Here is a 26,976-nt window from a genome sequence, read left to right as displayed (position 1 = left end):
GGGAATTAATCATTTTTTTTTCTAAAATAGCAGAAAAGAAATATTGAACTAACAAAAAACTATTTGCCAAACTGCAGAGATAGCTCATAGTAAGGAAAAACCAGAGTTTCTGAATTTTGAAACTTGCATATTTTGGCAGCTGTTGAAAGCAGGGGGAATTGAAAAGTTGCCAGATTTTTCTTAAAATTGCCCTTTGACTCAAATGAGATGATTCATTTTAAGGTGGCAGAACACCAACAGATCCAGTTCATGTTATTCATGTACTACAGTGTTGAAATTGCAGAATGGAGATATATAGACATGTAAATTCCTTTATATGAATTGCAAATATTCACATATATAAATGCACATTTATATTCATTAAGCCAATCCATTTATCCAACCTTTTGGAGATATGTTGACCTTGAACAACTTCTAACTTTCCTGTTCAATCAGTCATAAGGTACTGTCACCCACTGAACTAAATCTGAATTAAAGTTTAGGAACTAGAGGAGTCAATATTGGTTACAATATTGAGTAAAATGTCCACTATGTAAAAAGGGAGCTGTAAGGGTGACATTTACAGCACTCTCTAAGCCAGGGGTGTCAAACTCAAGGCCCGGGGGCCAGAGATGGGTTGCCAATTCTTTTACTACCAGTTTGAGTGCGTTCCTGTGTGCTCTCATGTGCACACATGATACTTCTGCACATGTACAGAAGCGTCTGGGCATGTGGGTGGAGCCTCCAGCCACTGTTACTACCAGTTTGGCCAATCCGGGGTGAACCGGGAGCAACACACCTCTTCTGGGGGCCAGATCCAGCTCGCAGGGTGCTTATACCCAGGAAACAGTAAAGGACCGATCTGCAGTGCTTCTGCCAGTGGAAATGGAGCTCAGGAGTGCCACCCCAAGCTCCGTTTTCACTGGCAGAGGGTTGCAGGAGGCCACCACAGCTGAAAATGGAGCTCGGGAGCCCACTTTTGCTGGCAGAGTGCTCGGACCACCAGAGGCACCCCTGACATGAGTGATGTTGAGCTGGCCACCCCCACCCCTGCCAAACACAAGTCAAACACATCCCTGATGTGGCCCTCAAATCGAGTTTGACACCCATGCTCTAAGTCCATGATGGCAAAACTATGGCCCGCGTGCCACAGATGGCACACAGAGCCATTTCTGAGGGCATGCGAGGCATTGTCCTGTCAGCTCCAGCGCTGGCCAGCTGATTCTCAGCTTTGATTTTCGCCCATTTTTTGCCCTTCGGAGGGAGAAAAACCACCCAACGTGCAAACCGGAAGTCCATTTCCAAACATCCAGTTTGCATATTGGGCCGTTTTTCGTCCTTCCCAGGTTCCTAGAAAGCCTTTGGAACTATCGGGCCCACCGGAAGTCAGAAAATGGGCCATTTGTGGCCTCTGGAGGGCCTCCAGGGGGCATGTTTGCCCTCCCCAGGCTTCTAGAAAGTCATGCGTGCATGTGCGAGGCAGTGGGGGGGGTCACATGCACATGCGCAGGGGGTATTAAATTGTGGAGGTGGGCACATGTGTGTGTGTGTGTGTGTGTGATAGCGCACATGTGCATTCTTTTGGCACCTGAGGCAAAAAAGCTTCACCATCACTGCTCTAAGCGGTTTAAAGTGTCAGCCTTTTGCCCCAAAACAAGGTTAATGCAAAGATTTTTAAACTCTTTGGGGAGTCATGAGGAAGTTTTTTGTTTTTTGTTTTTTAAAGAGATTTGTCTCATTCAAAACAAAACAAAGCGAAAATCCTGATTGGACAAAGTGAGAACAGTGTCAAATCTCTCCCCAGGCTTTGCTTTGGCAGTTGCTGTACGGCAAAATTTGAGGACCCCTGTGATAGGCAAATATGTATATTAATCGTATATTTTTTTCTTGCCAGCCTGAATACTAATGAAATCATCTGATTTATTTTTGGAGAAGGATTACGCAAAGTCACTGATCATTTTAGGGGACTGCAATACTTCAGACTTTGATCATCCTTGAGTTAATGGAGGGCCTGTGATAGCACTACATGTTTAGTTGTGAACAACACGGCATCTTCTTAATTCCCAAACCAGAACTCACTACCAACCTTGCCTTATACAGACTGTGGGCCCCTTTGTCTGATGTTCATCCTAATAGTGTAGGGAAAAATATTGCCCATGGGTCAGATGAGAGACGTAGCACAGAACTAATGTTTATTGCTTCTTAGAAGCCAAGTATTATCTATCTACTGTATCATTCATTCATCCATCCATCTATCTATCCATCTCTCTCTATCAATCTATTCAATCCATCTACCTACCTACCTACCTACCTACCGACCTACCGACCTATCATCTATCTATACATATCTATCTATCTATATCTATCTATCCATCATTATCTCTCTCTCCCTCCCTACCTATCTATATCTATCTATTCCTACCTATCTCTCTCCATCTCTATCTATCCATCCATCTATGTATCCCTCCCTCCCCCCTCTCTCTCCCTCCCTCCCTTCCTCTCTCTCTCCATATCTATCTATCCATCTCTATCTATCTACCTGTCTATGTTCCTACTTAACTACCAACCTATCTCTCTCTCTCTCTCTCTCTCCCTCCCTATCTATCTATCTATCTATCTATCTATCTATCTATCCCTATCTGTCTGTCTGTCCATACGTCCACCCATCCATCTATTCATATCTATCTATCCTATCTATCTATCTATCTATCTATCTATCTATCTATCTATCTATCTATCATCTATCTATCATCTATCCCTATCTTTCTGTCTGTCCATCCATCCGTCCACCCATCCATCTATTCATATCTATCTATCTATCTATCTATCTATCTATCTATTCATCTCCCTCGCTCCCTTCCTCCCTCCCTCGCTCCCTCCCCCCTCCCTCCCTCTGAGATAAGCTGTATCAATGGCGGGGTGAGGTGTGTGTTTCCTAATTCCAAAATGAAATCTGGCAACTCAAAAATCGCAAGGGTGAGGAGCTGGGGGGGGGGTGTCTCCATTTTCACTTTGTCTTCCCCCATATTTTTGGCCCTCAGCCAGAGATTTCACCATGGTGTCTCTGCCATCTGGAATCCATCAATAGAAACAATAGAGCACTAGGAATTGGAAGCGGTATCTCAAGTCCCCTGGGACTCCACTGCAGAGAACATGAGAACACAAACCGTCAGGCACCATGTGGTCCATTACTTCAAACTAACAAATCTATGTGCCTTCCTCTTTTCTGTTTTGCTTGGCACCACATGACCCTTTCACAATGAAATGCAGCTGTTGGAGAGAAAGAGTCACTGATTTTTTTTTGTCTTTAACCTCTTCCATGCCCTCTATGATTCTCTCCATTATGATATTAAAAGGGGCTTGTGGCCCCTTAACATTCAACAATGTTGTGAAATGGTCTAGCTCTGGTTGGCTTCTCCAGAAAATGAATTGAAGTTTTTTTATTGCTTCTTTCTTTCTTTCTTTCTTTCTTTCTTTCATTCTTTCGTTCTTTCGTTCTTTTATTCTTTCTCTTTCTTTCTTTCTTTCTTTCTTTCTTTATTTCATTCTTTCTTTCTTATTTTTTTCCCCCACAACACCCTTTCCACAAACTGAAAATATTAATTTTGAAAGCTATTTATCAGGAATGCTTAGGTGGCAGGGTTCCAAGTAGCACCCCCAACAAAAGAAGACTCCAGGGCTTGAAGTTCCTCAAAGTTCAATTTTATTAGAGATGTCATATTGGTACATCTGGGAAAACCCAAATCTGAGAGTTCTGGGTTTTCCCCACCTAAAAGAAAATGAAAGATTCATCCCCTGTACCCCAAGTCCAATCATTTCCCATGGCCCAATCATTTCACCATCTCAACTGGAGACAACCCCCAATCACTCCCATCCAGGAGCAGGCTGAATGACCTTGACTCCCAGAGAAAAGAATGTTGTTATGGTGATCCTTCACTACTCCTTGTAATCCTCCCAGGCACTAAATGTGGCAGCCCTAAAGCTCCAACGAAAAAATGGCTTCCAAGACTGACATCTGGTTTTGATAAGGGTGATGGACACATGATAACATTTGTCCAGAAGCTATCTGGTGGAACAATGAAGGCTAGAACTAAGGAAATTTATATGTCTCCATTACCATCCACCATCCTCTTGGTCCAATTTTCTTTCTCAGCCAGCTCCACCTAACAGGACTGCTGTTGAGGTAAAGGGTAAGTTATCTTCAATGCTTATTGCAGCAACTTTGTTCATCCTTCTTTAGACTCAGAGTTTTTTTAAAAAAAACAACATTCAATTTAAAACCCTGCAAGGCCTATCAAGCCTGTTTGATAGACTGATGAAAAATACAATGTACCAATAATATATTTATTTAGTATTGGTACATGTAGATAACACTCTATCTATCTATCTATCTATCTATCTATCTATCTATCTATCTATCTATCTATCTATCATCTATCTATCTATCTATCTATCTATCTATCTATCTATCTATCTATCTATCTATCTATCTATCTATCTATCTATCTACCTACCTACCTACCTACCTACCTACCTACCTACCTACCTACCTACCTATCTATCTATCTATCTATCTATCTATCTATCTATCTATCTATTATCTATCTAGCAATCATCTATCTATCATCTATGTATCATTTACCTACCTACCTACCTACCTACCTACCTACCATCCATCCATCCATCCATCCATCCATCCATCCATCCATCCATCTATCTATCTATCTATCTTACCTACCTACCTACCTACCATCTATCACTATCACTATCTATCTGCCTACCTATCTACATACCTACCTACCAACCTATTATCTTCTATCTACCCATCTACCTATCATCTATCACTATCACTATATCTATCTGTCTGTCTGTCTGTCTGTCTGTCTGTCTGTCTGTCTGTCTGTCTGTCTGTCTATCTATCTATCTATCTATCTATCTACCTACCTACCTACCTACCTACCTACCTACCTACCTACCTACCTATCTACCTACTTACCTACCCACCCACCCACCATTTATCACTATCACTATCTCTATCTATCAATCATCTATCATCTAGTTATCTAGCTATCAATTATTTATCTATTATCAACCTACCTACCAATCTATCCATCATATCTATCTATCTATCTATCCATCCATCCATCCATCCATCCATCCATCCATCCATCTATCATCTATTTATCTCTATTAAATGTATATGCTGCCAATCTCCCTGATAAGGTGCAAAAAACAACAACAACCCAGAACCAACAATGGATAGCATCAGGATGAGGTCTTCTTACCCATCAACCATCTCCAGTGGTGAACAACCCCTCCCCAGGGCCCCAAACCATATAATCTTACCATAAATGCAAATCCCTTCCCTTTCTTCTTTAAATAACAAGCTTCTAACCCAAAGGGTCAGCGAGTCACAGCTTGTGCGCCAGCTAAAATAACAGAAAAGGAATTTCCTTGATCAATATCAATTGACGGCACAGATCTGGTCCTGTAGCCCTTACAGACATTCTCTTCACCTTCAGTAACTCTTAACAATTTTCCTTCTGATCCTTTGAGAGGAGGGGAAAATATATGCAGGAGTCTGGATTTCATATGAAAGATGCTCCTTGTTAAAGATACAATCCCCAAGTTGAGCATCCGGGTTGCCCTTGAAATATTTCAGTGAGACAGGGCAACCAAAGGAAGCCGAAAGCTTTAATCGGCAGTCATGTAGGGAAGCAAGTTCAACTTTAAAACGTTGGTCAGAGACTGCCCTAGAAATAGCTTGTTTCCGGAAGTTGTGGATGCTTCAACCCTGGAGGTTTTTAAGAAGAGATTGGACAGCCATCTATCTGGAATGGTATAAGGCAGCGATGGTGAACTTTTTCAGCACTGAGTGCCCAGAACGTGTGTGCATGTGTGTTGCAGAGGTGGGTTGCTACCGGTTCGCACCGGTCCGGTGGAAATTCCGACTGGGTCACCGAACTGAGAGGGGCAGCAGGCTCACCGTGCCTGCAAACCTGTTCCCCGGTTGCCCATGTCATTTTTTTAGTCATTTTATACTGTTCTGCGCATGCACAGGAATGAAGTGATCAGCATGCATGCAAAGCGGAGCAGCAGTAATGCCGGCAGCAACCCACCCCTGGCATCGGCCAACTGGTCTTCGGGTTTCCAGCACCCAAATGTACATCAGCTGGAGCACCGGAAACCCAAAGACAGGCTGGCTGGCACGTGCATACCTGTTTTATGGGGGCATTTTTAGGCCGTTTTGGGGGCATTTCCGGCTGTTTTTCACACTGTTTTTGGCCAGGAAAACAGCCTAGAAAATGGCCCAGAAAATGGGCTGTTTTCAGGCCATTCTCTGGTGCTCCAGCACCCATGAAGACCAGCTGGCTGGTGCACTGGAAACCAGAAAAGCAGCTGGCGACCACACGCATACCCACAGAGAGGATTCTGTGTGCCACCTCTGGCACGGATGCCATAGGTTCTCCATCACGGGGTATAAGATCTCCTGCTTGAGCAAGGGGTTGGACTAGAAGACCTCCAAGATCCCTTCCAACTCTGTTATTCTGTAAGCCCAAAAGAGGAATGGTTCCCCAAAAGACAAGCATCTGGCAGGTTTCATTCTCTCTAATCCAGTTAAGCTTTAAGTGCGGCACTTACTCTTTGGAGCAGATTTCAAAAGAGGGAGAGTTATTTCTCTTACAATTGTGATCAAGGAAAAGAGGGTTAACATCTCCTTATTCTATTTGGTCAAGTCTTAAAACAGCAACCACAAAAACTCCAGACAAGGTTACTGACCTTCATGGTAGTTTGCGCCTAAAGAAAAAAAAAATCTGGGATTTCTGTACCATAACAGCCTTTGTGGTGTGTGGCCAAGTGGGGAGACCTCTATCAGAGAAAGGGAAATTGAAACCAAATCCTCCCATCAGAATAATGGGGTTTCTCTTTTCTTTGTAGGAAATAACCATATAGCTTATTAATAAACAGGGCGATTACAATGTGCTTTTTACTTGTGCGGATGAGCATGTATACATGCAACCATAGTATTATTAGAGCCAAGGTGGCGCAGTGGTTAAATGCAGCACTGCAGGCTACTGCTAGATCAGCAGTTCAGCGGTTCAAATCTCACCGGCTCAGGGTTGACTCAGCCTTCCATCCTTCCGAGGTGGGTAAAATGAGGACCCAGATTGTTGGGGGCAATATGCTGACTCTCTGTAAACCGCTTAGAGAGGCCTGAAAGGCCTATGAAGCGGTATATAAGTCTACTGCTATTGCTATTGCTATTGCTATTGCTATTGCTATTTAAAAGGAAATAAAGAAGGTTGAATTCTGAAGTAAAGAATTCACACCACATATACAGTGAGAGCTTATGCACCAGAGACAAATTCCTTGTGTGTCCAATCACACTTGGCCAGAAATGTTTTTTCTGGGTTCTTTTTTGGGGAAGGGGGTGGAGGGGGGAACTATGGAAGGATGAGTCATAGACCCAACCCTTGTGTTCTGGCTCACCAGTGGAGCTGGTGGCAGACTAAGACAGTGCGGAGGTTGGGAGGAAGATGGGCCAGTCCTGGAGTCTGGGGAAGGCTCTGATGAGGGCTCTGTGTCGGAGGCAGAAAGGGGACCAGGGCCATCTGACAGTTATCAGCTGCCTTCAAAGTCAGACATCAGTGAGGGAGACGAACAGCTGGAGCCTGCTCCCAGTGTGCACATGTGCAGAGTTGCCAGAAGAACGGAACAACTAAAGAACAGGAGTCGACTTTGGAGTAAAGCCACAGGCCAGTGGTGGGATACAAACGGTACGCCCCGGTATGTGTGTACCAGTGTTGTAATATAGTTCCTTCTGTAGGTGTGTGTCCCCCTAGTTCATACTAGGGCATGCAGAGCCACGCTGAATCACACAGGAGAAAACAAACTCCTAAAACGCCATAACATCCTGATAGTGCATAACATAACATTCTGAAATGTGCCCTACCATTGATGTCCAGGATTTGACCATATATAGACTGAGCAGTAGATTAGAAATTGTACTTTTACAGGCTGTTTTTATTCACATGCTATTGCATGAGAGAAAGAGTGAGACAATGGGCCAAAGTTACCTAAGGAATGTCCATGCCATCAGGATTTGAACAGTTCTGGAGTGGCAACTTCTACCACATGTGTGTAGCAAGGATCAGATGACTCACAACTCTCTGGCTCTTGATAACAGCATGGTTCCCAGTTGGGACAACGCAACGTGTCCAAGTGCCTGCTTCTGTCTTTCTGGCCCTTTGAAAGAATACTTGAGACTGTATTCTATCAAATGTTGTGAATGAACTTTGGGAAAAATCAGCTATGGAGGGGGAGGAGGGCAAGGTTGACAACGGGCATCGTCTCCGCCACTCTGTGATTTTCAATTTAGCCCAGTCTCTGTGACAAGCGGCAGCTCTCTTGGAGTTCAGCCTCCTCCCACTCGAAAACCCGTACAGACCCAGGCCCACTTGGAGATGCACAAAGCCAGCTCCTGTTTCCATAAATGCTGCCTTTGTTCCCATCAGATGCCAATGGTGCTCAAAGAATGGATGACATTTCTGTGTGGCACAGGAGGGGTGTCAACTCAGAGTGGAGCAGGGGAGGCAAGAGAGGAGAAAAAGAATTCGTCTGTTGAGATTCCACCCTGACAAGGCCACCTTTGAAAGCTTCTCCCCTCTGCTTGTGGGGCATCAAAACACTCCAAGCATTGTCTTGGCTACGGTCTTTCTCCCCCACTCTCTCTCCCTCCTCCACAGCACACCTGTTCTTTCAGAGTTTTCCTATTGAGCCTTTTCAGAGCCTCCTCCTCTCCTTCTCCTCCACCTATCCTCCTCCTCCTTCTTTTTCTCCTCCTCCTCCTCCACTTTCCCTCCTCCTTCTTTTTCTCCTCCATCTTCCTCCTCTTTTTTCCCTCCCCCTTCACCTCCTCCCTTCCTTCCCTCTCCTCCATCTCCATGTCCCCTCCCCCTCTTTCTCCTCCACCCCACCTTCCCTCGTCCTCCTCCTCCTTCTTTTTCTCCTCCTCCTCCACCTTCCCTCCTCCTTCTTTTCCTCTTCCTTCTCCTCCTCCACTTTCCCTCCTCTTCCTCCACCTTCCATCCTCCTCCTTTTTCTCTTCCTCCTCTTCTTTTTTCTCCTCCCCCTTCTCCTCCTCCTTCCCTCCTCCTCTTCCTTCTGCTCCTCCACCTTCCCTCCTCTTTCTCCTCCTCCTCTCTCCTCCTCCTCCACCTTCCCTCCACCACCACTACCACCTTCCCTCCTTCTTCTCCTCCTCCTCCTCCTTCCTCTTCCTTCTCCTCCTCCACCTTCCCTCCTCCTCCTGCTCCTCCACCTTCCCTCCTTTCCTCCTCCTCCTCTTTCTTCTTTTTTCTTCTCCTTCTCCTCCTTCTAATTATGGAACAGTAAAAGAAAGGAACAGCTGTGAGGGAGTGGAAGACCAAAATAACCCAAAAGTGTAATCCTCATCTGAGGCCGGAAATGGAACAAGAGCTTAGGTCTGCTGGCTTCATTCATCAAAGGGATGGAGTCGGTTAGACAAGGGTCTTTGGGAGAATTGATTTCTGAAAGAAAGTCAGCAGAAAGGGAAACTGGGCTTCCAAAAAGAGGAGCAAGCGCTTGGAGTTTGTGGCATCACTTTCCCATTGGGCAGGAAGGCAGCTGCTAAACCATATTAGAGAGAGGTGGATTCTGTAGTTGAAAAGATTTTATCAGTCCCTTTCAACTCTAGAAGTAAATGTGTAAAATTAGGTAATTGAGTTCATTTTGGTTATTTCTGCCAAGTAAGAGTGGAGTTTGGGACTACCAGATATAGACTGCAGAACCTCAGATAGCACTAGATGGCAGGCATCAGAATCTTAACTTGTTAAAAAATTCATGACTGGGAGAGACATGGGAACAAAGTCAGCCAATGGGAGCTTAAACAGATCTGAGCTTGTGCAGAGAATTGAAATAGATACTTAAGTAAGAAATCTGGGCGTGGCTTAGCTGAGAACAGAAACTTAATCAGTCTGCTGCTCTGAGAAGTAAACTAGCAGTCTGTCTGGGCTTGCCAGCTGAAAGAAACTAACTGCTTGTGTTTGCCTGTAACTCTCCTGCCTTGTGTTTACTCGGAAGGACCACCTGTTGGTATTGTACATTTATTCATCCATTCTTATGTATATAAAGAAGTTAATGAATCCTACTGCATCAGTTATCTGAGTGTGCTTCTGGATTTGAATTTATGCAACAAACTCTGACATAACTAACTCCACAATTACCCCTGGAAGCTTGAGTTGACCTCAAATGACTCTTGGAACCATAACTGGCTCCAGAATTATCCCTGGCAACTTGACCTCAAATGACTCCTGGAACATTACATGACCCCACAATTAACTCTGGAAGCTTGAGTTGACATCCAATGAACCCCGCAACCTAAATTCACCCCACAATTACCCCTAAAAGCTTGATTTGATCTCAAGTGACATTTGGAACCTTAACAAGACCTCAAAATTACCTTTGGAAGGTTATGTTGACCTCAAATGACCTTTGTAACCTTAATTGACCCTAGAAATACCTCTGGAAGCTTGAGTTGGCCTCAAAAGAGCTTTTTAACCTTAATTGACCCCAGAATTACCTCTGGAAGCTTGAGTTGATCTCGAAAGAACTTTGTAAACTTAGTTGACCCCAGAATTACCTCTGGAAGCTTGAGTTGATCTCGAAAGAACTTTGTAACCTTAGTTGACCCCAGAATTACCTCTGGAAGCTTGAGTTGATCTCGAAAGAACTTTGTAACCTTAATTGACCCCAGAATTACCTCTGGAAGCTTGAGTTGACCTCAAAATAACTTTGTACTAAAATTGACCCCAGAATTACTCATGAAATCTTGAGTTTATCTCAAATGACCTGTGTAACCTTGATTAATCCACGAATTACCCCTGGAAGCTTGAGTTGACCTCAAATGACCTTTGTAATCTTAATTGACCCCAGAATTACCTCTGAAAGCTTCAGTTGATCTCAAATGACCTTTGTAATCTTAATTGAATCTAGAATTACCTCTGGAAGCTTGAGTTGACCTCAAATGACCTTTGTAACCTTAATTGATTTTATAATTACTCCTGAAATCTTGAGTTGATCTCAAATGACCTTTGAAATCTTAATTGACCCCAGAATTACCTCTGGAGACTTGAGTTGACCTCAAATGACCTTTGTAATCTTAATTGAACCTAGAATTACCTCTGGAAGCTTCAATTGATCTCAAATGACCTTTGTAATCTTAATTGACCTTGGAATTACCCCTGGAAGCTTGAGTCGACCTCAAATGACCTTTTTAACCTTTATTGACTCCAGAATTACTTCTGGAAGCTTGAGTTGACCTTAAATAACGTTTGTAATCTTGATTGATCCTAGAATTACTCCTGAAATCTTGAGTTGACCTCAAATGACTTTTATAACAGTAATTGACCCCATAATTGTCTCAGGAAACTTGAATTGACCTGAAATGACCTTTGTGACCTTATTTGAACCCAGTGTTACCCCTGGAAGCTTGTGTTATCCTCAAGGGACTCTTGAAACCTTAACTGACCCTGGAAGTAGCCCTGAAAGTTTGAGTTGTGGCCATAATTACTCCTGGAAGCTTGAGTTGACCCTATAATGATTCCAGGAATCTTTAGCTGATGCCATAAGACCCCCTGAGAACTTCAGTTGATGCCAGGAGTTGTTGCCTGGAGAGTTGGCAGAGCTGATCTCCCAGTGATTATGCCCATTTCCTCTGGGTTAACTGGCTGAAACCTCTTGGATCCATTTCTCATCTTGGCAACTTTAAGCTTTGTGGAGTTCAACTACCAGAATTCCCCAGCCATCTGGGAGTTGGAAATACAGAATAACAGAGTTTGAAGTGACCTTGGAGGTCTTCTAATGCAGCCTCTTGCTCAAGCAGGAGACCATACTCTATTCTGAACAAATGGCTTTCCTATCTCTTTTTTAAAACCCATGCAATCTCTTCAAGACCTTCAGTGATGACACACCCACAAATTTGGAAGGCAAGCCATTCCACTGGTTAATTGTTCTCATTGCCAGGAAAGTTCTCCTTAATTCCGGGTTCTAGCTCTCCTTTACAGGTTTCTGTCTGTTACATCTTGTCTTGCCCTCAGGTGCTTTGGTGAAGAGGTCCACACATCTTAGCATTGCCACGTTTGCAAAACACCGGTCTAAATGGCGCAATCAGGGAGACACTATTCAATAGTCCTCTTGTCTCCATGAGGTTTTCCTATACATTTGTTACTCTTTGGATATATTGCAAACTCAAACCTGGTAAAAAAAACAACAGAGGAGTTGTTAGAAAAAATGTCCCTCTGGGTTCAGTTCCAAGTGGGAAGAAAGACACTGGAAACATGGAAGCTGATTAGAAAGATGGTTTAATGGTGGACAGGATCACATGGTTTGAGGTCCTGGGCAATCGAGCATGAGAGAGAGTGGGGGGAAGGGAGGGAGATAGAGAGATAGATTCATACCCTCTCTTGGTAGCCTTGGAGCTTCCTATTCCTGTGTAAAAAATGTATTCTGATTGGTTGTCAGACTCCCATGGGGCCATGCAAGGGTAGCTTTGTACTGTAGGTTGTCTTGAGTTCCAGGCAGGGGTGGGTTTCAGGCGGTTTGCGGCGGTCCCCGCAAACCGGTTGGTCGGCGAACCCGGAAGTAAGTAACTTCCGGGAACGCCGAAGGATCCACCCGCCCGCCCGCATTTCTTACCCGGTTTTGACGAGTTCTGCGCTTCCACGCATGCACAGAACGCATATAGCGCCTGCGCGATCCTCCAGGAGCAGCTGGAGCATCGCACAGGCGCTAGTACGCATGTGTGCACTGCGCACATGCACGAGGACGCCGCCGGCCCCGTTCCAACCGAACCGGTTGGAACGTGGCGAGAAACCCACCCCTGGTTCCAGGCTTCGTTGAGTCTTGCTGGGTGATGTAATGAAGGGCCTTTGGGAAACTCCTATTATGTCTTAATGGCTTTGTCTTGGTTTGGATCTTGAGTGAGGGCTAATCCTATCACACTGGAGCTGGAGGCCTTTGGCAGATAAGATGGCCCAACCTTTTGTCTTGTAGATAGGTTGGTACCAGTCTTTTGGGGGCTATTAACAAACAGGGGGGCTTCTTTCCAAGAGCATGTTTCTCCTTTTCTCATCCAGGGAGGTAGAATATTCTGCCTTTTTAGTATTTCCTAGAATATTTCATTCTTCTAGTAGAGGGTGGGTGCTAACCAGAGGTAGTATTCAGCAGGTTCTGACCATTTCTGGAGAACCGGTAGTGGAAATTTTGAGTAGTTCAGAGAATCGGTAAATATCACCTCTGACTGGCCTTACCCCCATCTATTTTCTGCCTCCCGAGTCCCAGGATTTTGCAGTATCCTTCCCCTGGAGTGGAGAGGGAATGGGGATTTTGTAGTATCCTTCCCCTGGAGTGCAGAGGGAATGGTGATTTTGCAGTATCCTTCCCCTGGAGTGGGGAGGGAATGGAGATTTGGCAGTATCCTTCACCTGGAGTGGGGAGGGAATGGAGATTTGGCAGTGTCCTTCCCCTGGAGTGGGGAGGGAATGGAGATTTTACAGTATCCTTCCCCTGGAGTGCAGAGGGAATGGAGATTTTGCAGTATCCTTCCCCTGGAGTGCAGAGGGAATGGAGATTTTGCAGTATCCTTCCCCTGGAGTGGGGAGGGAATGGAGATTTTGCAGTATCCTTCCCCTGTAGTAGGGAGGGAATGGGGATTTTGTAGTATCCTTCCCCTGGAGTGCAGAGGGAATGGAGATTTTGCAGTATCCTTCCCCTGAAGAATTGTTTAATAATGACCAGGGATGGGGAGGCAGGGGAGGCAGGGCCTCACCACTGCCATCATGAAAAGAAAAAAAAATTAAAAGGAAAAAGGCTGAGGTAGTTGCTGCCAGAGTCACAGTGGATGACTCTGCTTAGTGCTTAACTGTTTAAAAAAGCCTCTAAAAAAGTGCCCTCTGCAGGAGGAGGCGAGAGAACCACATGCCTCATTTAGTCTATCTTTATGATCACTTGAGCAGTTAAGCAAGGGTTAAAAGCCGAAAAATTCCTTATGTAGATGAGGCACGTTGTTCTCTCGCCTCCTCCTGCAGAGGGCACTTTTTTAAGAGGCTTTTTTTAAACAGTTAAGCAGAGTCATCCATTGGAGACTCTGGCAGCAGTTAGCCCAACCTGACCTCAGCAGCTCTTGCTTTTTTCTTTTTACATTTTTTACATTTTCATCATGGCAGACAAGAGGAGAGTTGAAATCCTCTGTGAAACAGCTGGAAAATGTATGTGGGTTGGAGGGAGGAATTCAAAATTATTGTAATTTGTAAGTAATTTTTTATTGTGAGTAATTTGTGTGTGTGTGTGTGCATGTGTTTGTTTCTTCACTCTACTCAAACAAACTCTCTCTCAATTTGAGAGAGAGTTTGTTTGAGAAGAGAGGGAAGGGGGAGAGGCAGGGAGGGCAGCCTTGTTTGAGAAGAGAGGGGCAGCCCACCAGCAGAGGTGGGTCTTTTACCTGCCTCTGCTGGCGGGCTGGCACTTTCTTTCTTTTGCCAGGCCCCTCGGACCCGTGTTCAGCCCGCTGGAGTTCGCCCCGCCAGGGGAGGAATGGGCTGGGTGGGCTGGCTGGCAGGGGAGGGGGGATCATGGGGGGGGGGAGATCCTGCTGATTACCTCCCATAGACCGATTAGATCTCACAGGTTAGGTCTTCTCCGGATTCCATCTGCCAGCCAATGTCGGCTGGCGACTCCCCGGGGGAGAGCCTTCTCTGTTGCAGCGCCAGCCCTTTGGAACGACCTCCCCGTGGAGATCCGGACCCTTACTACCTTCCCGGCCTTCCACAAAGCCGTTAAGTCCTGGCTGCTCCAGCAGGCCGGGGGGGCTTTCGAAATATCCAGCCCCACGGTAACTGTGAATGTTGTGTATTTTTAAAGTGTTATTTTGTTTATTTATCCCCTTCTCTTGCTTATTGTAAGCCGCCCGGAGTCCTTCGGGAGTGGGCGGCATACAAGACCAATAAACATCAATAACACGTCAACATCATGGCCGCTCAGGTGGTCCCCGCCGCCACCACCAGCAGCTTGGGTGTCCCAGCTCTGTCCGAGGTGAAGAAAGTGGAGGATTGTTTGTCAGAGAAGGTGGGTGGGCAAGGCGGTGGAGCACGACGGCGGCGAGAAGCAGTCGGAAAATGAAGGTTCGAATGCCGGGGCTTCGGGGCTTCGCCAGGGCTTTCGGAAAGCTGTGCCGGGGCTTCGGGGCTTCGGTGGGGCTTTCGGAAAGCCACTGCTGGCATAGGGTGGCTTTTGCCCACTTGCCTCACCAGCCATAAACCTCACCGGACATCACTGATAATGACATACACACAGTAACACACACACACAAACATTTTTCATGCTATTTGTTTAATAAAAATCTGCTGTGGCAGCCACCAGTTAAATGAACATGTGTATTTACCGAATGTCAGTGTGTGTGTGTGTGTTTGTGTGTGTTTGTGTGTGCATGTGTTAAATTTCTATTACCAGCTCCTCCACCCCTCTCTTTTCTTCCTAAGTTTCTTTTTCCTTTTCTTCTACCTTTCTTACCTGATTGGTTTCATTTCTTGCTTGCCTTTCAGTTTTAACTTTCATTTCTCCTCTCTTGTTTCATTGTCAGCTCCCTCTGCCTAGTTTTAGTTTCTAACTGAAATGGGTTTCCTCCCTCCCTCCATTCTCCTTGTTAGCTTCTTTGGCTTCAGACACTTTAAATAGACCCAGACATCAAGACTGATGTCTCCTCGGTTGCCTGGGGCCTGTTTCTGGATTCTCAAGCCACCAGTTTGCTGCAGACCTTCCTGTGGAGATCTGGAATCCTTCTGTCCCCCATCTACTGGGGGTCCCGTGGTCCTTCTTCTCTCTCAATGAATTTCACTTCTTCTTTGAAGATCACCTTTTAAAAAAAGCTTATTAGCACCATGCCTGGCTCCAAACGTTCTCGGAAACCTGCCTCAACTTCTGAAAAGGTAAGGAGGACTTTGGGGCACAACGAGCTGCTGGCAGCCGCAGCCTTGAGACCACCTCTTATACAAGGTTGTTGTGGGGATGTCTCCAGTGGCGGAAGAAAACGGGGCAGTGGGAAAGGTCATTTGTCCTTCTTGTCCTTTTTGCCCTTTGGACTTTTCAGAAAAACAGCATTGGAAGGGACCTTGGAGGTCTTCTAGTCCAACCTCCTGCTCAAGCAGCAGAGCCTATACTATTTTCAACAAATGGTTGTCCAGTCTCTTCTTTAAAAATCCACAGAGATGGAGCACCCAAAGGTTCTGGAGGTCAACCGTCCCGTTGATTGATTGCCCTCACTGGGAGGAAATTTCTCCTTAGTTCTAGATTGCTTCTCTCTTTGTTCAGTTTCCATCCATTGCTCTTTGTCTTGCCTTCTTGGTGCTTTGGGAAAGAGGTTGATTCTTCTCTGTAACAGGTTAACCGAGTTGGAAGGAACCTTGCAGGTCTTCAAGTCCAACCCCCTGCCCAAGCAGGAGACCCTACATCTGCCTCTACCTAGAGTCAAACTCACAAATTTTTCAAGATATTTTCAAGATGTTCTTCAGATATCTTGGCTGGCTTCCAAACTTCTGGTTTGCCCATAGGACCAGATTTTTTTCGCTCCGGAGGCTTCAGGGAAGCTCCTGAAGCCTCCAGAGGGCCTCTGGGAGGGGTGGGGGAGGCTGTTTTCACCCTCCCCAGGCTCCTATAAAGCCTCTGGAACCTGGGGAGGGCAAAACATAGCTTTAAAAAAAGGCTTAACTCAGTTGACAGGGCAACGCCTTGCGTGCCCTGACAAATGGCACCGTGTGCCACCTGTGGCACTCGTGCCATAGGTTCGCCATCCCGGCCCTATTTTATTTCAGATAAATCTCTGTCCAGTCTCTTCTTAAAAACCTCCAGTGATGAAGCCCCCACAGCTTCTGAAGGCAAGCCCTTCCACTAGTTAATTGTTCTCACTATTTGGAAGTTTCTCCTTAATTGTTTCTCTCCTTGAATAGTTTCCATCTGTTATTTCTTGTCCTGCCCTCAGGTGCTTTGGAGAATAGCTTGACTCCCTCTTCTTTGTGGCAACCCCTGAGATATTGGAACACTGCTATTATCTCTCCCCTGGTCCTTCTTTTCACTAAACTAGACATGCCAGTTCCTGCAACCGTTCTTCATATGTTTTAGCCTCCATTCCCCTAATCCTCTTGGTTGCTCTTCTCTGTGGACATATGTGTGGACATTCATTCCCTAACTTGTCAGGAGCTGAATTTTCCACTAGCCCCCTGACATACGCACATCCCAGAAGCAGGAAAAGCTGCAGTGTTTTGGAAATAAAGGAGTCCATTGTTCCATGGAAAACAATGGAACCACTTTTTCTTCCATCATATGCACATCAGTACAGTTCAACATGCTAGGATGTACTTTTCTGAAGTTCATGGTCACCACCAACTGTGGGTCCTGCTCTCTTTGCCATGTTCAGTTTTTCTTTACCAGACACCTGTTTTTTTCTCTTTAACAATCCAAAAGCTATTTGGGTGTCTACCAAAACAAGGTTTGAGTGTCCAGATGCTCCTAAAGCAGAGGTGTCAAACTCAATTTCATTGACCTTGGGGCGCTGGGGTGGCCACAGCCAGCTCTACATCACTCATGTCATGGGGTGGGGGGGGGCACCTGTGGTGGCCAAGTGCTAAGGCAGCACCACCTTAAATTACCTCACACACAGCACTGGCATGCATAAGAATATGATGTAAACTTGTTTTTTTAAAGGCATCTTTGGTTTGCGTTAAAACAATTTCAACACACGCAATGTTCTGATTGCACCACAAACACAGTAGTCATCCTTACCATTCACAGAGGCACTGAGTTTTATAAATATGAGCATGATAGTGTAGAATGATCATATCCAAGGACCAGTGGTGGGTTTCAAAAAATTTTGGAACCTATTCTGTAGGTGTGGCCTGCTTTCTGGGTCCACTGGTGGGACCTCTTCTAACCAGTTCGGTAGATTTGACAAACCAGTTCTACTGAATAAGTGCGAACTGATAGATCAGTTCTGATCTATCCCACCTCTGATCAGATCCATCAAAGTTATGATTGACAGTTTCCAGAATGGGGATAATAAAACAACTACATAGAAAAGAACAACTGAAAGGACAGGGGGAACAGTTGGTGAATGCAAAGGAATGGCAGGAACTACTGATAAAGTCCAAGGGTTTTAACTTTTGCATTTAGCACAAATATTGTGGGGCAGCCAAAAATCTCTTTCCCACCCCCCACCCCCCACCCCAATGGGATGAAATTACCAAAGAAGCCAAGGAATGGGGGAAGGAAGATGGCTAATTGCAGGAAGGGAAAGCTCCGCTGCATTTTTCCGGCAATTGGAAAAATGGAAGCAGCCATCTTTTGAAATGCACCATAGAGTTGGAATCCCCTTCAAAGAAATTCCATCATGAACAATCTCTGAAGGCCGGTTTTGTTTCAACTCTGACTTTGAAACTGATCAAAGGAATGTATTTTTCAGTTTATTTTGTTCAAATCTGGCCTCTGCCAACCAGAGTATCTTTAAACATTTCTTTCTTCCTTTTTCTTTCTTTCTTTTTCTATTTAGCTATCTAAGGGACACAGTGGGTTAAGTGGCTAAGACACTGAGCTTGTCAATCAGAAAGGTCGGCAATTTGGCAGTTCGAATCCCTAGCTTCTGTTACTTGTCCCAGCTTCTGCAATTCGAAAGCATGTAAAATGCAAGTAGAAAAATAGGGACCGCCTTTGGTGGGAAGGTAACAGTGTTCCATGCGCCTTAGGTGTTTAGTCATGCTGGCCACATGACACAGAGACGTCTTTGGACAGTGCTGGCTCTTCAGCTTTGAAACAGAGATGAGCACGGCCCTCTAGAATCGGGAATGACTAGCACATATGCGTGGGGAACTTTTATCTATCTGTCTGTCTATCATCTCTCAATCATCCATCAATCTACTATCCTCTATCATCTATCATCAGAGCTGAAAGATAAACAAACCTGCAGAAAGCAAAGAATTTCGCAAATTTCAACTTCCTTTCAGTTTCCAAACAGATTGTCCTTGTTATAATGTAGCTGCTGTTCTTGTTAACGTTAATACTGTTGGAAGAAATGTCCTTCTGGGTTCAGTTCCAAGTGGGAAGAAATGGTTTGAAGTTTGAAGTTTTACTTTATTTATATGCCGCCCTATTCCCTAAAAGGGACTCAGGGCGGCGAACAACTCCAGTGGGAAGGGGAACATGCAAATACAAAATAAACATTTAAAATAACCAACAACCACACCTGTTGAGAGGGGAAGGGAGCTCATCAACCCCAGGCCTGCCGGCACAGCCAGGTCTTAACGGCTTTTCAGAAAGCCAGGAGAGAGGTGAGGGTCCGAATCTCCACGGGGAGTTCGTTCCAAAGGGCCAGAGCTGCGACAGAGAAGGCCCTCCCCCGGGTCGTAGCCAGATGGCATTGGCTGGTGGATGGGACCCGGAGGAGGCCGACCCTGTGCGATCTAAATGGTTTTAATGGCGAACAGGATCACAAGCCTCGGAGATCTTGGGTGAAGAAGCAAAAAAGGGAAGAGATGCTGAGGGTGCCTGAGTTTTATATCCTCTCTGGGCTTTTGAATTTGAGTTTGTATTCTGATTGGTTGTCTGACTCCCATGGGGCCATGCAGGGGCAACTCTGTAGGCTGTCCTGAGTCCCAGGCTTGGTTGAGCCTTGCTGGGTGATATAATCTTCCCAGGTGCCATGTGGTGAGATGGGTAGAGGGCTAATCCTACCTTTGTTGCATCTTGGGTGAGGGCAATGAATAGACCTAACTATCTCTTAAGTGTGGACATGTGCTGTCGGTTATTGAGGATGGTGGGGGCTAAGAGTGAGTCTGCTTCCTGCCTAAAAAAACATGTTTCTCCATTTCTCATCCAGGAAAAAGTAATATGTAAAAACAAAACCTTTCTAATACTTGCTATAATATTTCATTTCTCTAGGAGAGGGCTGGGTGCTAACTTCCTACAATGTGATCAGCAAAGAAAATGCATTTTCATTTTCAATTCTGGCCTTCACTAAGGCTGTTGTCAGGGTTCCAAATAGCATCCAAATGTAAACCAGAGTCCGAGGCAAAAGTTTCCTCAAAGTTCCAATTTATTAAAAGAGCCATGTTGGCACATCTGGGAAAACCCAAATCTGAAAGCTTCCCAGTTTTCACCACCCAGTTGAGTCCAATCTTCCACTGCCACGCTGGCAGCTTCCACCCATCCAGTTCCACCCAGGTGCAGAGACAAAGGATGACCTTGAGTTTTTAAGAAGAATGTAATTATGGCTACCTACCACCCAACTCCATATAATCCTCCTTCCCATTTTCCCACAATAGAAAATGAATAGAAGAAAGTGTGGCAGGCCTAAAGTCCAATAGAAAAAATGGCTTACAGTCCTGACCGCTCTTCTCTCTTCCCCCCCCCCCCCTTTCTCTCTCTTGTTTTTAGGCTCGTCCAAAAGGAGAAGGGTTGACTCCATACCAAGGGAAGAAACGCTGCTTTGGAGAATACAAGTGCCCCAAATGCAAGAGAAAATGGATGAGCGGGAACTCATGGGCCAACATGGGACAAGAATGTATCAAGTGCCATATCAATGTTTATCCTCACAAGCAGGTACGGACAGGTTTCAAAAGAGGGTAGAAGTTTAAGAGATGTCCAGGTCGAAGACGCCTCCATGGCTGGATGGTGGCCATCAGAGGTCCTAAGCCAGGGGTTGGCAACCCGTGGCTCTGCAGCCGCATGTGGCTCTTTCATCCCTCTGCTGCGGCTCCCTGTCACTCAAACTATGTGTCACAACCGTCAAGGTGTGACACCTGCCAGCACACGATTTATTGAACTTTTTGACCGCCCAGAAGATTTTGTGGCTCCCAGTCTTTTATTTTCTCTGGGAAGCAGATCCAAATGGCTCTTTGAGTGTTTAAGGTTGCAGACTCTTGTCCTAAGCACAACTGCACTTGAAGTTTCTCAACTTTTCCAGTGCTTAATGGACAAGCCATGCAACTTCAGGAAGTGCTGAAAACCGAAGGGTAGCAACAAAAGAATTAAGGGAGTGATGGCTGCTGTGGGGATAAAGTGGTAAACCTCTTGCAAAACAACTCTTCGGTTTCCCAAAGAGCAGTTCAATTCAACAAGGACCCATATATGTTCAACTGCTGCCATATTGAGCAAGGCATATGTGGTACCTTGCTCAATAGAAGAAACTGTGAGAAGATCTTGGAGTCCTAGTGGATAATCTTCCTCCTCCTCCTCCTCCTCCTCCTCCTCCTCCTCCTCCTCCTCCTCCTCCTCCTTCTCTTTCATATATATATAATTTCAGCCAAACTTGGTACACAGATGACTGACTGGAGAAAAATACTTTGGGGATAAGACACCTATAACACCCTTTGGGATGTGTATTCTGTTAAGATGCAGCATGTTGTGCCTTTAGATGGCTTCTACTGTACTGCCATAAAATGGATTCTACTGTACAGCGCAGTGGAGTTGCCATGGTAACTGCTTCACAGTACTCCATAAGAGGCCTCCCTCTGGTAAGGGGGAAAATCCAACATTAGAAATGATGTTTGGTCCGGATATTTTCTCCCTATAAATAAATACCCAGGCAACCCCGGGTTATTGGTTAGTCATTTAAATATGAGCTAGCCAAGTGCTGCAGCTGCCAAAAAAGCCAACACAGTTCTAGGCTGCATAAACGAGGGATAGAATCAAGATCATGTGAAGTGTTAATACTACTTTATAATGCCTTGGTAAAGCCACACTTGGAATACTGCATCCAGTTTTGGTTGCTATGATGTAAAAAAGATGTGGAGACTCTAGAAAGAGTGCAGAGAAGAGCAACAAAGATAATTAGGGGACTGGAGGGTCAAACATATGAAGAATGGTTGCAGGAACTGGGTATGTCTAGTTTAATGAAAAGAAGGACTAGGGGAGACAAGATAGCAGTGTTCCAGTATCTCAGGGGCTGCCACAAGGAAGAGAGGGACAACTTATCCTCCAAAGCACCTGAGGGCAGGACAAGAACCAATGGGTGGAAACTAATCAAGGAGAGAAGCAACCTAAAGCTAAGGAGAAATTTCCCGACAGTGAGAACAATTAATCAATGGAACAACTTGCCTCCAGAAGTTGCTCCAGCAATTCTCCAACAATGGAAGTTTTTAAGAAGAGATTGGGCAACCATTTGTCTGAAATGATATAGGGTGTCCTGTCTAAGGAGGGGCTGGACTAGAAGACCTCCAAGGTACCTTTCACCTCTGTTATTCTATTCTGTTCTATTCCATTCCACTCCATTCTATTTTATTGCCCCACTTCGGAGTTTAAATCCATATAGAAAAGGTGCCTTAAAATCTTATGTAATAAGAACTTGGTGACTCTTGATTTTTGGTTCTTTTTACTTTTTATATTATTTATTCAAGATGGATAGTTGTTTATTGTACAACAAGAAGTACATGAAATACAGATGTTTTGTTCAGTTCAATGGCCGTTCTTTGGATGAATTTAGCGTAGGTTAAAAAAGAAAGATAGTAAAACATATACATATATTCCAGATAAATGATAGCCCAATCTGTAACTTAACCATATTAGGATGGAAGTATAAACAGTGTGTATTATTGTTTTCCAAAAGTACATCTTTGTTGAGCAATTTACGATGATGGAACTGAGCCATTTTATGGGAACTGTCAAACTGTGTTTGTCTGGCTCACTCACTAATTTAACTCCTGCCCGTGCACGTTTCATTTCATTTGTTTTCTCCAGAAATCACTTCCAGTGTGTCAGCAATTCCAGAAATTGAATTAATGTCCAAAATAAATAAATAAATCACTGGGGCTTGTGTAAAACTTGTTTCCATTAAAAACCTTCAATTTGGGGGGGTGAAAGAGAAGAGATTATTTTATTTTAAGATGTTGCATTGCCCCAATGTAATTGACAGAATTAACTGTGAGAGAAGAAGTATTACATTGAACACCCCCTATTAATGTTCTTCACATAATAATCTTGTTTAAGTCAGGTTAAATCCTAACTTGCATTATCCTTAGGACATATTAGGCCCTTAGGCATAAGTTAACTAACGTCCCCTATCGTCCCCGTCTCTGTATTTTTATTCTTTTATTCTTGTTCTCATTTTTGTTTGGCAAATTCAAATAAATAAATAAACAAACAAACAAATATGGCTGAAGTTGGAGTTTAATTTAATGAAGCCTTTAGGTCACTTCAAGTCAGAGAACTATGCATAAATTCTAACAATATATTGTGCTGTTACCTGTAAATCATACTGATTTCTGTGTATGAAGGTATTTATTGTACAGGTAGTCCTCGACTTACGACAGTTCATTTAGTGACAGTTCAAAGTTAGAACGGCATTGAAAAAAGGGAGCTATGACTGTTTTTCACACTTACGACCCATGGTCAGGTGATCAACATTGAGAGGCTTGGCAATTGACTCACATTTATGACAGTCTCAGTGTCCCCCGGAGTCACGCGATCCCCTTTTGCGACCTTCTGACAAGCAAAGTCAACGGGGAAGCTGGATTCACTTAACAACTGTCTTCCTAACTTATCAATTGCAGTAATTTACTTAACAAACATGGCAAAAAGTCATAAAATGAAACAAAACTCACTTAACAAATGTCTCACTTAGCAACATAAACTTTGGGCTCATTTGTGGTCGTAGGTCGAGGATTACCTGTATATACCAACTTTGTACCAGAAGAATGCAGCTAGTCCCTGATTTACATCCACAACTGAGCCCAAAACTTTTATTGCTGAACATGACAGTTGTTAAGTGAGTTTTGTCCCATTTTACCACCTCTTTTGCCACAGTTGTTAAGCGAGTCACTGTGGATGTTAAGTGAATCAGGCTTCCCCCCTTGACTTTGCTTGTCAGAGGGTCACAAAAAGGGATCACGTGATCCCGGGGACACTGCAACTCTCAGAAATATGAGCTGGTTGCTAATTTTGATCCTGTGATCCTGGGACCGCTGAAGCTGTCGTAAATGTGAAAAATGGTCATAAGTCACTTTTCTCAGTGCCATTGCAACTTCGAATGGTCACTAAACAAATGGTTGTAAGTTGAAGACTGCATGTGGTTTATGACAAGCATGGCTAAGGATAAAACATAAGTAAATGATAATGTTACAAACAACATTTAGTAAGGTTTTCTGTTTTTGTTTGTCCTGGCAACATTTTATTTGCTTCCTACTTTTGACTTACTCCTTTTCTATGTTTTTTTTTTCAATGTTGCAAATGGTATAGCATGATATCTATTTGGCCAAGCATTAGCTGTTGCAAAAAACAAAAACAAAACGCACACAAAGAGATGATAGATAACCAACAAACTGACTTGGTCTCCCCACACGTCATCCTTATGAAGCGTGTAAACCAGTGTCTGCATTTCCTGTGTCAAACGAGGAGAGCACATATTTCTCCTTTCTCCTTCTATCCCAGCCACTTTTTACAGAGGCACAGTTGAGAGTATTTTAACAAACTGCATCTCTGTTTGGTTTGTCGGCAGCAGTGCCTCAGATAGAAAGTCCCTACAGAGAGTGGTGAGAACAGCGGAGATGATTATAGGATATTCAGGATACTACTTACAAACTCTTTGTATTTGGAGCTCAGAGCACCCCACACACCCACTTCACCGTCTGTTTCTGTTGCTCCCCTCTGAGAGGAGATTTTGAAGTATTTCTAGCAGGGCTGCCAGATTCTGTAACAGCTTTGTTCCCTAGGCCGTCTGGCATAGTCACAAGATTCGTTTTTCTCGCCATGTACATGTATAGGTCCCAAATCAGTGGTGAAATTCAACTTTTTTAACTACCGGTTCTGTGCGCATGGCAGGGGAAGGATACTGCAAAATCCCATTCCCTCCCGATCTTTGGAGGCAGTGAATAGATTAGGGGTGGGGCCAGCCAGAGGTGGTATTTGCTGGTTCTCCAAACTACTCAAAATTTCCGCTAGTGGTTCCCCAGAACCTGCTGAATTTCACCCCTGGTTCCAAACTAGACTGTTATACAATATATGTGGGTATATGCATCATTTTGTATTTATTTATTTTGTTGTGTTTATATAGTGTATATTGGAGGTGGAGACCCTTTGAGAGCTGTAGGCAACAAAATTTCATTTTAATGTATGCCGATTAGTGTACATTCAAAGTGACAATGTAGTTATTCTAAGACAGGTATGTCAAACTCAATTTCATTGAGGGCCACATCAGGGTCGTGTTTGACTTTGGGGAAGCAGGAGAGGAATGGCCAGGGAGGGCATGGCCAGCTCAATATCACTCATGTCGGGGGCACCTGTGGTGGCCCAAGTGCTCTGCCAGTGAAAATGGGGTCCTGAACTCTGTTTCCAGCTGCAACAGCCTCCTGCAACCCTCTGCCAATGAAAATGGAGCTGGGGGGCAGTGAAAATGGAGCTGGGGGGGCGCATGCAGCTCTCCTGAGCTCCATTTTCACTAGCAGAAGCACAGCCAGTCCTTTGCTGTTTCCAGGGTGGCCCCACGGGCCAGATCTAAGCACCCCGCAGGCTGGATCTGCCCCCCGGGCCTTGAGTTTGACACCCCTGTTCTAAGACTAGCCCTGGCAGTGATCTCCTGTTAGAACCTCCAAATGAGCTCAAGATGTTGGCCTCAAAAGACTTATGAATGGTCTGATAATGAACTCCAATCAAACAAACATAGTGACGATTAATTGAATGCTTTACACCACAGGCAACCTTCTTGTGAATGTTGTGTAGGCATTTCCTGAGCTGCTGCTTGCAAAAGTCTCTTGTGTCTGTCCGGATTCAGAGGTGTAGCAGGAAAACGTGGGACTGGGTTTAATCCCTGTGCTTGCCTCCTCCATGTAGAGACCCTTGGAAAAACCCGATGGACTGGACGTATCGGATCAAAGCAAAGAACACCCTCAGCATCTCTGCGAGAAATGCAAAGTCCTGGGCTACTACTGCCGCCGTGTGCAATAAAGAAACCCACGGAGACTGGGGTCTACCACCACAGATCCTGTGGTGGTAAGCCAAAAGGGAAAGAGGAAGAGCCGTCATCTAAGAACCTTCATCCATCATCAGTATTGCCTAATCTAATCATATGCCTTTCTTTTAACTGAATGTAACATTTTCCCTGTCTATGTACGGACATACGACATGTATCTGTAGGTCTATCTGGTGTGATGCGTATTCCTTCCTTAAAGGTCTCGCAAAAACAAGCCATGTTTTCATATGGGTGGAGACCAACTGACCACTGGCTCTTGCTGAACTATACCTGCCATACTCATGATGGATTTCCACCGCTACAGTGGTTTCCACTGATTGTTTACACAATTCCAATATTCTACCCCAAGTTGAACTAATGTTGTTTGTCCAGACAGATCTGTAAGGTCGGGAACATATGCTTGGATGAATGGTGGGATGGGGTGGGATCAGGCAGGCATGACTCAAGATGCATTTTATGGGGGCAGTCTATAAGTCTAAATGCTATTGATAAATGCTTCTTTTAGCTAACGTTGTCAACTAGAATTCTTTAAAGCTAAGGTTTTCGAAGGAATTAAGGATGTGGTGCAAATCAGTGGTCAGATTCATCCAGTTCGCACCTATTCAGGAGAACCGGTTGTTAACTTTCTAAGCAGTCCGGAAAACTGGTTATTGGAAGAAATCTCATTTTGGTTTTTTCCATTTTACAGGACTAATCTTGTAAGGAAGGTAGGAAGGAAACATTCTGGTGTGGTTTCTAGCCTAATCTTTATTGCACTGCTTACAGAAACTGTCTCTCCAGTTCACCCTTACTACATTGTAACAGCTAAGGCGAAGCGCCCATCAACCTGAGTGACATTGAGTTGGCCACGTGCACATGGTCACATGATCACCAAGCCACGCCTACCCAGCTGGTCATTAGGGCAGAGAACCGGTTGTTAAATTATTTGAATCCCACCACTGGTGCAAATATTCAGTTTTCTTGACTGGATCATC

At 44.6% G+C, this 26,976-nt stretch overlaps 1 protein-coding gene across 1 annotated transcript in view; it reads left to right on the top strand.

Moving 5' to 3' along the window:
• Positions 1-26,065, top strand: part of ZCCHC24 (zinc finger CCHC-type containing 24) — a 137,441-nt gene extending 111,376 nt beyond the window's left edge. The window contains exons 3-4 of the mRNA XM_032232253.1: positions 20,476-20,640; positions 25,864-26,065. Of these exons, the coding sequence (XP_032088144.1) occupies positions 20,476-20,640; positions 25,864-25,977 (279 nt within the window). The 3' untranslated portion in view covers positions 25,978-26,065. The remainder of the gene's footprint in view (positions 1-20,475; positions 20,641-25,863) is intronic.
• Positions 26,066-26,976: the final 911 nt, after the last annotated feature.

Source organism: Thamnophis elegans, chromosome 15 (genome assembly GCF_009769535.1).
Source record: "Thamnophis elegans isolate rThaEle1 chromosome 15, rThaEle1.pri, whole genome shotgun sequence".
NCBI lineage: Eukaryota > Metazoa > Chordata > Lepidosauria > Squamata > Colubridae > Thamnophis > Thamnophis elegans.
Note: the sequence above shows the minus strand (reverse complement) of the source record. Positions and strands in the feature narration are given on the sequence as shown.